Source organism: Squalius cephalus (assembly GCF_949319135.1).
Source record: "Squalius cephalus genome assembly, chromosome: 2".
Classification (NCBI taxonomy): domain Eukaryota; kingdom Metazoa; phylum Chordata; class Actinopteri; order Cypriniformes; family Leuciscidae; genus Squalius; species Squalius cephalus.
In genome coordinates this window covers 30,362,115-30,375,724 of record NC_137123.1, presented here as the reverse complement: position 1 = coordinate 30,375,724, position 13,610 = coordinate 30,362,115, and the positions used below count along the sequence as shown (strand labels likewise).

Here is a 13,610-nt window from a genome sequence, read left to right as displayed (position 1 = left end):
TCATAAAACAGCACTCCTGCAAAAAGAGTAAAACAGGCCTAAAGTCTTTTAATAATTTGAATAGGTACCTAGATAAAAGGAATTCGTTGGTTCCCTACTTGCAAAAATCTCTACGAAACAAAATGAACAAAGGTGTACTTTTATTAACGCTTTATGAAAATAGTTTCGCCTGTATATAGCAAAGTCAAAAACAGAGAAAACGTAAACGTGTGAATATACAGCAGAAAAAAAAAAGGCTATACAACGTAGAGAAACGCACAATTGCGTTGGAAACTGTCGTGTTCGACGTTATTTAGCGTGCCAGTGCTGTTCAGTTTAACTATAAACACCCTCCTGACTTTTCAGTTTTGTCTACCCAATACACTTGAATTTGGAGAGTTTGGGTGGCGTCTAAAAGCCCTGGCACGAGAGTTAGTTCAGCACTCTGGACAGCGCCTGACCTGCTGCTGCTGCGAGAGAGAGAGAGAGAGAGAGAGAGAGAGAGAGAGAGAGAGAGAGAGAGAGAGAGAGAGGCGCTTAACTCAAACAGACTGCCTTAAAACACCAGTCAAGAAAAACATGAATGGAACCGATGTATTCCACCACTCTTGATTTACAGCTGTTTCCCCCCTGTCTTGCGATTTCCAGTTGACTTGAGAACCTCCTGTGACGCGCGGCTCATTTGCGCTATCTGACATCTTTATTCATAAATAGCCCCCATTCACATCTCTCTGACGTTCACCGACCCTCTGACGAAACCTGCTCTTATAAGATTCACAGTAAGTTTGGCTCACTCTGAAATGTGCTGTACTGCTCCTCTCCTGAGGCGATAGTTGGGCTCTTTTCGCACTCTTGGTGGCAGTTGAGCGGCTGATTCACAAAGGTGAGGCACTTTTCATATAATGTTCAATTATGATATAGTTGTCATTTTCCCCCCACTTAATTAATGGATGAAATCCATTAATTTAGCATGCAATTGAACAAAGCTTGGAGTGACTGAAACAACCTGCTGATTTAGACTATTAAGAGATAAAATGCTACGCATTTCAAATCTTCTGTGCAACAACAGTTGATGCAAAATATTTCTGAATCCTGATCTTCTTTGTGGTGAGAAGCAAAGTAGACTTTTTTCTCTCTTTTCTTATGCATTTTCATTAGGTCTCAATGCATTTCGGTTCTTTAGAAATACAACGACTTTAGCAGAGAGAAGATGAACATCCATGTGGAGGGGTTGGTGGCGATTGTCATCTTCTACCTGCTGATCCTTGTGGTGGGAATCTGGGCAGCATGGAAGAACAAGAATTCCGGCGTGATGGAGGGAACTGATCGCAGTGAGACTATTATGGTCGGTGGAAGGGATATTGGATTATTTGTCGGCGCATTTACCATGACTGGTGAGTTTCAGAGAGAAATGAATAGAAAAGTAAATTTGACTTTATGTAGTCTATATGCGATATAACGTGACTGGCGTTTTATTTTTACATTCTTCAGTTTAGAGATTTAGTTATCTAACAAAAATATTCTGTCTGTATAAAAAGGTTTTCTTGATGTCTTTCTACACATTAAAGTAGACAGGCAAAATAAATTATTGGGGGACAAATTAACCTTATCGTTATAAATCGAGTATGTTGAAAGAGTGAGAAAGAGGGGGAAAAAATACAAATTCTGAAATTTGTAGGCCTAAATGAAATATATTTTATAAACTTATATTTTATTATATTGCTATATTATATAGCCTATATTTGTATATATATGTTCCATTGTGCATGTAGTTTGTAGTGTTAATTATGTAATTATTTATGTTACCAAATATGGTATCTCCACATACACAACCATATAGAGAGAGAGAGAGAGAGAGAGAGAGAGAGAGAAAACAATATACTTTCAAGACCATTCTTTTTTTAAATCCTCTTTCATTCCAGCAACTTGGGTCGGAGGAGGTTATATAAACGGCACTGCAGAAAATGTGTATCTTCCCGGGTACGGCTTGGCATGGGCACAGGCTCCCTTTGGATATGCACTCAGCCTTGTCTTGGGTATGTTGTGTATTTATGCAGCTATAATAAGCGGTGAAAGACATTTTTCAAGTTAACATGCAGAACTAGGAACATATCTGTCAAACATATAATTTCTATGAATTGGTTTATGTCAAGGTGGCCTTTTCTTTGCTAAACCCATGCGCTCCCGGGGTTACGTCACCATGCTTGACCCCTTCCAGCTACTGTACGGAAAAAGGATGGGTGGTCTGCTATTCATCCCTGCTCTAATGGGGGAAATGTTCTGGTCAGCCGCCATTTTATCTGCCCTTGGTAAGAATAGAGAGGGAAATTATATCTTATGCAGACCTTTTCTCAAGCAATCGGTAAATTTTGCAAGCTCTACCATAATTGTACAAATACATTGTAAATACTGCTTAATTAAACGTAATGAAAAGCATATTTCTTTATGTCACAGGGGCCACACTGAGTGTGATCATTGACATCGACATCAATATGTCTGTGATTATTTCGGCTCTTATTGCCATTTTCTACACGCTGATTGGAGGACTCTACTCAGTGGCCTACACTGATGTTGTCCAGCTCTTCTGCATTTTTTTAGGACTGGTAAGGATTCACAGAGCCACATGGTGAAGTCATTGCGGTGATGTCATTTTCCCCTTAATTGATGTCTGCATGTCTTCAGCAGCATATAGTGACTGTCATCTATGCAGTTTTGAGAGTAACGACTCATCAATCACTTTTCGTAGATACAAGTATTTTTATTATTTTTTTATTGCATTCAATTTTTAATATAACATTATCAACTGATTAGCTATAGAAATTAAAATTAAATAATTTAATAATTAAGATTAAAATTTAAAAATAAATGTTTAAAAAATGTTTAAATAAACTTTAAAAATGTTTAATCGTATCTATTATATTTTGCACTTGCACATGCTACACATTAAGTTCAATATGGTGTGTTACAATGTTATAGATAGTCTATTACATGGTAATAGAGGGGAAAATGTTCTCTTCGTAGTGGGTGAGCGTCCCTTTTGCGCTCTCAAACCCAGCCGTGTCTGACATCGGAGTGACAGCAGTGAAGCAGCTCCATGCTAATCAGACTGCATGGCTCGGGAAGATAGATAGCGCTGACAAATGGATGTGGGCTGACAACTTCTGCCTTCTGGTGAGTGGACAACTCACTGTAGCATGATGGAATGGAGACACAATCATTTTGCCGATGGATGATTGTTGATTCTGAAGGGCCAAACTTAATTTCTCACTTTATTGAACAATGCAATCATTCGTAGGGCGGAAAACTAAATAAGACCAACAAAAAAAAAAAAAAAAAAAAAAAAATGGAGAGAGAGAGAGAGAGAGATTGAGAGAGAGAGAGAGATTATCTTTAATGTTTGTAGTTTAATTTTTTTTCCCTAATTTATAACCCACTTGATATTATGCATCTGTATCATGATGTCTGGTGTCTGTATTTACAATGACATTTCTGTTTTTAGATGTTGGGGGGGATTCCCTGGCAGGTGTATTTTCAAAGGGTTCTTTCTGCCTCTTCAGCTACCTATGCTCAAGTCCTCTCATTCCTGGCTGCCTTTGGATGTATAATCATGGCTATTCCCTCCGTCCTGATCGGAGCCATAGGGGCTTCCACAGGTAAGGTATTTGAAACCGGACATTTTTTCAACGAGATCATGATTCAGTGAGAGTGGAATGGTGAACAGGTGTTTGGGTGAATAAATACATCACCTGGTAGTTTTAAATTAATTTCATTATACATTTAAAATGTTCAATCAACATCAACATTAACATTAATTGGCTTGGTTCATGACTTATAACTCTTTAATGGAGAATATTTTTAGATCCCTATGGGAAAAAATGATAATTAATAAAAAAAGATAATACTTCCGGAATAATTTCTGCTGAAAACGGGGGTGGGCACTGTTGCAGGCTATAGGGAATAAAATATTATTGCAACTTTGTTTCATACCAACTTTAATAACAGTTAATTTATTGCATATAGTTTTGCATTAACCCTTAAATGCATACCTCAGGTCTTTAGTGACCTGGGACATCATTCACTACACTCCTCCTCATTCATTTTTTGAAGACATCAATCTTCTTAGTATTCCTCAATCAATTAATTATCAACAATATAACGAGATTTTTTTTATATATATATATATATATATATATATATATATATATATATATATATATATATATATATATAAAAGAATGATAGGATAGGGTTGCTAACCAAGGTGTGTAACTGTAAGTATATCTTTTCTGCACAACCATAATTGAATATTTGATGACTGAATAAGTGCAATTCACCTTTATTCCCCAAGGTGGCGATGTCTGGTATGTGAAGTGACATTTCACTCATAGTTGCCGCAGGCAGAAAACAAAAGAATAGGAAGTGTCATCAGCAAAACTTGAAATGGCTCAGCGATTTACTGCAGAGCAAGTAAGATAGATATAGATCCGGGACGCTAAAGACCCGAATATGTAATAATGATTGGCAAAACCTTCATGCATTTAAGGGTTAAATAAACAACATATGCAAACAAATTCACCCCAGCAGTCTAATTAGTCTGATTTACAGGCTGTCTCCACTTACAGATCAATAGACTGAGACTTTGGAGTGCAAAAAAATGGGAAGGCTCACTAAGCTTTGTAGCATGGCTTCAACATTGGACTTTTTAGATCTTACTAAGTCAGAAATCTTTCCTTTAAACAGATAATACAAAAGTGCTCTTAATTGCACACTTCTATTGTTTTTTCTCCTCCAGAACATGCCACATACTGTACCCTCGCCCTGAATAATTATTCACAGCTCATCCAAATTAAAAATGTGCATCAAAGCATTTTTCATATTGTTTCCTGCATATAATATTTCCTTGTCCTAAAGCCCTTTTCCCTTTGAGCATGTACTGTATTTAGTACATACCATCAGTAATTCTAATTATGTAATCACTTTTTTCTCATTATTAAGGGAAACAGTCTGATTTGCTATGGTGTGTTGTGGGAGGTGTTCCCCAGGCTGTATCAGTCCTGGGTGAAAACCATGTTCCCTTCAGATCACTAAAGAAATGAGTAAATAACAACAGCTGGTCTCCTTCATACATTATTAACAGATTATCCATTTAACGATGTGAACCCTGTAAATATTACATCTGAGGGAGGCACACAGCACCCAGATTTAATCAACAGACTTTCAGCATCAAAGACACAGCCAGTCACTTAAATTACTTAACTTATTGGGAATAACCGGCTAATCAAGCACAAGGCGTGTTGCTTTTGGATTGAAAGTAAAAAGAATTTGAAATAGAACATTAATATTTCATTTAGATTAATATACATTAGCCTCGTGTATGATGCTATATATATATATATATGTGTGTGTGTGTGTGTGTGTGTGTGTGTGTGTGTGTGTGTGTGTGTGTGTGTGTATGATGCAAAAAAAAAAATATATATATATATATGTATATATATGTGTGTGTGTGTGTGTGTGTGTGTGTGTGACCCTGGACCACAAAACCAGTCACATGGTTATTTTTTTTAAATTGATAGTTATGCATCATATGAAAGCTGAATAAATAAGCTTTCCATTGGTGTATGGTTTGTTAGGATAGGACAATATTTGGCTATTATAAAAAAATATTTAAAAATCTGGAATCTGAGGGTGCAAAAAAATCGAAACATTGAGAAAATCTCCTTTAAAGTTGTCCATTTATGTTTGCGATTGTGCTGCATTCACTCACAAAAATAAATGTTTTATATATGTATGGTTGGAAATTTACAAAATATCTTCATGGAACATGATATTTACTTAATATCCTAATGATTTTTGGCATAAAAGAAAAATCGATCATTTTGACCCATACAATGTTATTGTTGGATATTGCCACAAATATACCCGTGCGACTTGTGACTGGTTTTGTGATCCAGGGTCACATGTATATATATATATATATATATATATATATATATATATATATATATATATATAGAGAGAGAGAGAGAGAGAGAGAGAGAGAGAGAGAGAGAGAGAGAGAGAGAGAGATTTATATATGTATGTTATTGTATTACACAAAGTTTGTTCTACCCCCACAGATTGGAACCAAACAACCTATGGGTCAATTCCTCCCATGCAGAGGGACCAGTCCGACATGATCTTACCGATCGTGCTACAGCACCTGTGCCCACCCTATATCTCCTTTTTTGGTCTGGGGGCAGTTTCTGCCGCAGTGATGTCATCCGCTGACTCATCCATCCTATCGGCCAGCTCCATGTTCGCTAGGAACATCTACCAGCTCGCTTTCCGGCAATCAGTGAGAGACAGTCTAATTGAATTCACTGTTAAGTCATTCACTACAAAAAAAAAAATAATAATAATAATTCCAGTACAAAGATCTAGTTCATATTCGAGTTCATGTTGTTTCAAACCAGTATGAACACAAAAGAAGATATTTTGAAGAATGTCCATAACCAAACAGTTGATGGACCCCATTTACTTCCATGGTATTTTTTTTTTTTTCCTACTATGGAAGTCAATGGGGTCCATCAACTGTCTGGTTACCGACATTCTTCAAAATATCTTCCATTGTGTTCAGCAGAAGAAAGAAATTCATAACGGTTTGAAACAACTCGAGGGTGAGTAAATGATGACAGAATTTTCATTTTTAAGTGAACTATTCCTTTAAGAAAAAATAAGAAATTTTATTAAGGTTTTTAAGAAAACACTATTTTTCGTACCTCATTATGAGTTTTTTTTTTTTCTTAGTTTTTTTAATAAAGTCATTTAATTTTGATTATTTTTAGAAAACCACTTTATATCTTAAGTCATTTTGCTTCTTAAGTAAATGTATCTTTACTCTTAAGAAAAGTGTGAGAAAATAGGGCACTATATACTTTGTTAATAAGAAGAAACTTTCCGTATTGATTTTTCACAGGTGTTTTACCCATATTTTGAGTCACGCATTGCATTGTGTTGTGTTTTAGTGTTAAAGGAAATGTCCAAAAAAACTATAATAATAATAACAAATAATGTATTGGTAGAAATTACCAGTACCGTTTCCATTTTTTCTACATATTTTTTTATCTTACGGTGTTGATTTAATAATATTTAGATATTTGTAATGGAAAACTTGACAGTAAATGATAAATATGCATACTAATGCAGGAATAAGGTAATTGAAAGGATTGGTCACTCAGTGCTATTAATAATGATAATAATAAAAATCGGTCATCATTTACTCGCACCCATGTCGTTCAAAAACTGTATGACTTTAATTCTTTTGCGAGACACAAAAGAAGATATTTTGCATAATGTCTCATCTGTTGTTGTCCACATAATGAAAGTCAATGGCATCCAAAACAAAATTGTATTGTTTGGATGCATCAAAACGACACTGTATGTAAAAAGTGATTAAAAACTGCATATTAATCAACTTAATCAAATGGAAATGTGTAGCTTTCTCAGTTATCATTTTATTTCCCCTCTAATTCTCGTCTCATCTTTGTATTTACCTCAAGGCTTCCGACCGTGAGATTGTGTGGGTCATGCGGATCACTATTTTTGTGTTCGGGGGTCTAGCGACGGCCATGGCTCTCCTGTCTGGGACTGTCTACGGTTTATGGTACCTGAGCTCTGACCTGGTCTACGTCATCATCTTCCCCCAGCTCATCTGTGTTCTTTTTGTCCGTGGCACAAACACCTATGGCGCGGTGGCTGGATACGTCTTTGGAATGATCCTGCGCATTGGCGGAGGGGAACCTTATCTAAAACTGCCTCCGTTCATCTACTACCCCGGATGGACCATTGAGAAGAAGGTCCATCATGTGACCAATGAAGTGGAATACCTGGTGATGCAAAGGTTTCCCTTTAAGACAGTTTCCATGCTGGCCTCGTTCCTAAGCAACGTGGCCGTCTCACACCTGTTTAAGTATCTGTTTGAGAATGGCACTTTATCGGCTAAATATGATTTCTTGGATGCAGTGGTGGCCAAGCACAGTGCTGAAATAATGGACAAGACCACATTGGTGAACAGGAACATCATTGGACTGAATGAAATGGCCCCGGTCAAGCCAAGACTTAGTGTTACTTTAGCTGCTACCTTCGCCAGGAAAGAAACCCTGACCGAAGAGGAAGACTCCAGCCCGGAGTCACCAAGTCATGAGAACGAGTAGAGACTTCATGGTCGATCCTGAGACTCTCTAGTGGCTCCATAATGTGAAGGACTGCTTCACACAATAAGTAAAGAAATTTGATTTACATAATTAATTCACTCCACATAATTTTCTGGAATTGCCATCACTTCTTTCAGAAGGGAATTGAATAGCAACTGAAAATGGAGAGAGAGAGTGAAGAAAACAGCAGAGATTCGTGTGGTGTGAGTAATATTAGGAAAAAACTGACTTGATGGTTTTGCTTACCCTGAGAAGCTCTTCGACTCCTGTTGGTATGTACAAACCTGAGTGACTCTCCTTTCCCTTCTAAAGAAAATGTTGAGATACTGTGATAATCCTGGGGAAATGATAATATTAAAGGGACTGTTCACCCAAAAATGTTCTGTCATCATTTTCTCAATATCTCTCTGAGCCTTCATGACTTTATTTCTTATTTGGAACACAGAAACATGTCTCAGTGGTCATACAATTAAATTCAGTGGGCTGTTTTGGACCCTATTGACCTTTGTATAAACAGTTCAAACATTCTTCAAAGTATTGTTTTGTGTGTTCCAGTATTGAAAGTGAGAAAATGATGACAAAATGTTCATTTTTGCTATAAATATTCCTTTAATTCCAGTGAATCTGGACACAGATCAGTCCAGATTTAAAAAAACTAAACAAAAACAAAAACAAAAAACAAATGTAACAGTGATTATAATATTTCAAATTATAGCTATATATGAATAAATAATAGGTGTAAGTCCATGTGTCATGCCATTATGTATGTCAAACTCCCATTCTAGATATTAGTGCAGATTATCCTATCGTCCTATCATAAATGTAGCTAAACAGTTATATGCTGTTCCATAAATACAAAATTATATAACAAGTGATGTGCTTCCCATCTACAAAATACCTTTAACAACTGTGACATAAGTGTACATGTGGCAAATGTCTTTTTCATGTTCATAGTGCAATATTAAGATGAACGGAAAACAAGGAACATGGAAATATATGTATATATATATATATATATATATATATATATATATATATATATATATATATGTGTGTGTGTATATATATATATATATATATATATATATATAATTTTTCAATCGCCTTAACTACTGTAGCTACATGGATTAAATGGAGGTAATTGGACATTATGCAAAGCCAGTTCGTCACTTGGTTGTACTTGAAAATGAATGTAGCTGCAAATGATTTACAAGATGTAATAATAACCTCCGGGGTCTGTGCTGTGTTATATTTTGTGATTTGATGTCAAAAGAAGTCGTTGTACCTGGTTCCAGGATGAGCCAGCTGCTGTGTTATTTTGTTGGTTTTAGCAATACAGAAATTTGTGTGATGTGTGTATTTATATTCCAATGAATATAACTGTCCAGTATTCCACTAATGTAAAGTATCACTTTACTGTCTATATACAAGCATATATATATTTGAATTGCTCGGAGCCAGCTACACAAATCTATATTTATTTATTTATTAATTGTGGCCTACAGATTAAACATAGAATTATTAAAAGACAATAAATTTTATTGTTAAGACTTTCATAGTTGTGTATTATTACTTTGTAAGTAATTGGCCTACAGTCCACGAAAAGTCTAAGTAGACTTTTTCCGTTTTGTTTAAATTCATCAAACTTGACAAATCGTGTTTAAATACGTTATGTGTATTACCGTTTGTGGCACCAAACCCATTTTCTAAGTCTTTTCGCCTGCCAAAAAGGTCTGCGGACTGCTGTAGGATCTGCGGGTAGTTACGAAAACGCGTGTCTGAAAACGTGACAATTTATGACGTTAACTCTCGTCAACTTCCAATGTCACTGTTAAGAGAAGGCACTCTAAAAATAGCCAGTACGTTATTTACATTACTCTAAGTGCTCTGCTGCTCTTGGCGGGGCGTGGCAGGGGTGAAGAAGGAGGAGGGAAGTAAAGGCGGGGGTTGGGCCGGGTCTCTTATGCGTCTTTTTCATATACTGCGTCAATGTCCTGGGGGTGGACGATGACGCTGTTTTCGCCCCACCCAACCATGTCCCGAGCTTGTCCTCCATTTTGTCCTTGCTGTCCAAAATTTAATCCCATTACATCGTCAAGGCTGGATATGCCAGAGATCTCATTCACAAAAGAACAGTGAAGAGCACTTGTGGTGATTAATAATGACCGCAATGGGGCGGTACTGTTAGCTTAGCCAAAAGTCGAGCCATTTTTATCCCTCCAACTGATGAGGTGTTTGTGGCCATCTTAAGTGTGTGGAAAAACCTCAAAGACTACTTACTCGCCAAATAACCCAGCTTGAACACATTTCATGGTTAGCACTTTAGTCATTTCCAGATCTCTTCTGTGCTTACTCACCAGTAATATTCATTTATAAATCACTAGCTTACTTCATTTGTGGGCGGACTCTGGTTTTCTTGGTGATCACGTCTCTGCTCACAAATCAGTAATGAAATGCTTGAGGTTCAAGAATCTCAGCTGAAATATGGTGCGTCTAATTGAATCAGCCTAAGTGAGGGACATTTGTCCTCTCTCATGCTTCAATCGATCAAATCTCCCACAACGACGGTTAGAAGCACAGCCTGTGACGGAAGCTAGCAGGCGGCGTTCATTTGTATTCACACCCGTCATTATTTATTTGAACAATTTCCTTTACTGCAAATTAGCAACGGATACAGATCATGTTGTACCAACTACACCCAGTGAGAATTTCCTTTCCTTTCTAGTCTTTGTTAAGTGGCTATAAGTCCCCAGTGTGCCATCGAAGACAATCTTAGGACATGCCTCCTCTGCACTTCTCTTAATGCCAGGGTCTTCATGTATCTGTCAAGAAATCCTCTCTCTATTGAAGGAGGCAGGTGTAATTAGATTGGCTCTCATTAAACCTAGGGGAATAATTGGGCATGCTGGGAAATATAGTTCTGGGCCTTACCAGAAGACAGTAGGTATAATGTAATGAGAAAGATAAGAGACTACAGAAGAGGTCAAATATCAGCAAAGAATCGCAAACTTTTTGACCATGCTGAACAGCACTGAAAGAAATGTACTATATTTTGCATTTAAGTGACAATAAAAGACTTGGTAACGCTTTATTGTGCAATAAGTACATTATATTTTAATGTTAATATTGCTCATTACTTATTTGTATAATTACACTGTAATAAGAACTCCTTAATATAAACTGTAATCAAAGATTTTTTGTATTTAAGTGACAATTCAAAAACAAATTATGAAATGTAGGATTAAAGTTTACATTACTCATTCATGAAACTTTCTTTCATGAGTTATTTTTTCGCATAATCGACCTCTCTGAAAACTTCGTAAATTTAGATTATTCACCATAATAATATAAAGTGTTTTCAAAATGCACTGTCTTTATGCACTATTTACATGTGGTTGGGAGCAGATGTAAAAAAAAAAAAAATTGTACTAACTTTTGAAAATGAGAAAAATTTCATTAATCAGAAAATTATGTCAGAAAGGCTTTACAAACGATTTGCAGACACACACACACAATAATTATGTACGTGTTTCATGATTGTAAAATTAATTTGTATATCTTTCCAAGTTAGGGATGGGGTGACACTGATATAACCATTTAGAAAAACAAAAAAATAACAGAAAAGGAAATATAAATATATGCCGTTGGGTTTGTTGAGAATGTTTCTCCTCTCAATATCTTCTCCCTCAAGATCTGGAATGTCATCGTAACATGTTTTATATGGGTGCATCCTGTTCCCGCAGGCCAAATATCTTCCTTTTTCCCGCCCGCTCTTTCTCTTTTTCGACAGCAAAGTCATCGGTGGTGACAAGGAGTAACCCTTTTTTATTTCTTCTTTTATTTTTGACATGGAGTGACTAGAACAAGTGACCCTGAGGGCACATCAGTATCAGACGTGACTGTCAGCGATAGAAGCATCTGCTTTGTGTCCTGCTGGCCATACTACACTATTTAAAAAAACAACAACAAGTGGATTAGATCTTCTAAAATCAATGTCTATCATTAGCTTTCCAATAGTCTTGGTCACTTAGCTGGTGCATTCAGATCAGTTCAAACAGGTTGATGTCCCTGTTTTGAAGAATCAATATCTGAAACAACGGCTATGAATTTAAAGGACCCAGAGGATGAATCCAGGCATTAAAGTGTATTACTCCACAGGGATCACTTTATTGACTTATACTTCCCCTCTCTCCCTCCATGTCTCTCCACTGGCAAATCTCTGCCAACCAAACTATTGTATGATAAAACCCGTCACAACCTCTTCCGCTGGTCATTCTGATGATGCAGTTTCTCAGTCACATAATCTTTTCAAGGCAGTCCTCCCTGGGGACAATCACATGGGACTGTCCTACATGTTACATAAGACACCGACAAAAAAGTCACAGACACTCTTTAACAAGCTAAAAAGCCAGAGGCAATGTCCCAAAACTCTTTATTTCCACTGTCATCCACATTGTCTGTTCAAAGTGTTACTGGTACAACACTCAAAAATGTCTCTATATAAAACCCTGGGCTCTTGACCTTTAAAGAACGTTTTATGCCTTAAAGGTTATAAGGAAAAAATGTCTTAATGATTGCAATAATACTTTCATGCTTAAAGGGTTATTTCATTTTTTTCTATAGGGATAAAGCTATTTAATTCATACAATTTAATCATATATAGAACATTTTAGGGATTCCCATCATGGGATCATTTTATGGATTTAGTTTTGTTTTAACTCATTTGTTAACTGACAGAATCCTTTAAGGTTCTATATTGCCATTTTTCAAGATAGCTTCTTTTCCACACGAGAGAGAAAGTCAAACAGGTCTGGAACAACACGGGGGTGAGTAAATTAAGTAGAGTTTTTTTGCACACAAACTGTATGCCATCATCCTTTATTAAATATCCTTTAATAAGATGCTTTATCCAATTAAATATGGCATCTTGGTGAATGACAATTATGGAGATTATATGTTTTGTACCACAATTAATAGACACTGATAATAGTGTGCAATGTATTATATTATATTTATTACATGAACATGTTTTTTTATAGTTTCTCTAAGGTATAGTATAGTCATTTTTAGTTTATTTGTGGTATTTATGGCATTTAAATAATATTTAAGTGCATAAAGTGATGATAACCTTAATTTTTATGATGCAGCAGATTCCTTCCATCTCTGACGTGAAAGTGTACTATCTCATCTCTTTCTTTTACTCTCAGCCAGCAGGGCGACTCAGGACTATTTATGTGTTCCTTAAGTGATGGCCTCAGTAATGTAATTGCTGGACATCTAATTGAAAAATGGAGGGAGCCAAAGAGGGAGAAGGGGTGGAGAGTAATAGGGAGGGAAAACAAAGAAAGAAAGGGGGATAAAGGGATGGAGGGATAAGAGAGAGAGAGAGAGAGACTAAGATAGAAAGCGAGAGCAAGTTATATGGACAAATATACACAC

At 36.3% G+C, this 13,610-nt stretch overlaps 1 protein-coding gene across 1 annotated transcript; it reads left to right on the top strand.

Annotated features, from left to right (window-relative positions):
* Positions 1–545: 545 nt before the first annotated feature.
* Positions 546–8,819, top strand: slc5a7a (solute carrier family 5 member 7a). The gene is made up of 9 exons (XM_079862457.1): positions 546–862; positions 1,138–1,373; positions 1,902–2,015; positions 2,133–2,288; positions 2,434–2,582; positions 3,001–3,150; positions 3,479–3,632; positions 6,096–6,313; positions 7,518–8,819. The coding sequence occupies exons 2-9, from the start codon at positions 1,190–1,192 to the stop codon at positions 8,169–8,171; spliced, it is 1,779 nt and encodes a 592-aa protein (XP_079718583.1). The 5' UTR covers positions 546–862; positions 1,138–1,189; the 3' UTR covers positions 8,172–8,819.
* The last annotated feature ends 4,791 nt before the right edge of the window (positions 8,820–13,610 follow it).

What these genes read in the sequence shown, in the direction of transcription:
- slc5a7a (XM_079862457.1), top strand. Translation starts at nt 1,190, where the DNA reads ATGAACATCCATGTGGAGGGGTTGGTGGCGATTGTCATCTTCTACCTG. An exon ending in CTGACAACTTCTGCCTTCTG is followed by an intron (nt 3,151 to 3,478) that starts GTGAGTGGACAA and finishes TTCTGTTTTTAG; the next exon opens with ATGTTGGGGGGGATTCCCTG. An exon ending in AGCTCGCTTTCCGGCAATCA is followed by an intron (nt 6,314 to 7,517) that starts GTGAGAGACAGT and finishes ATTTACCTCAAG; the next exon opens with GCTTCCGACCGTGAGATTGT.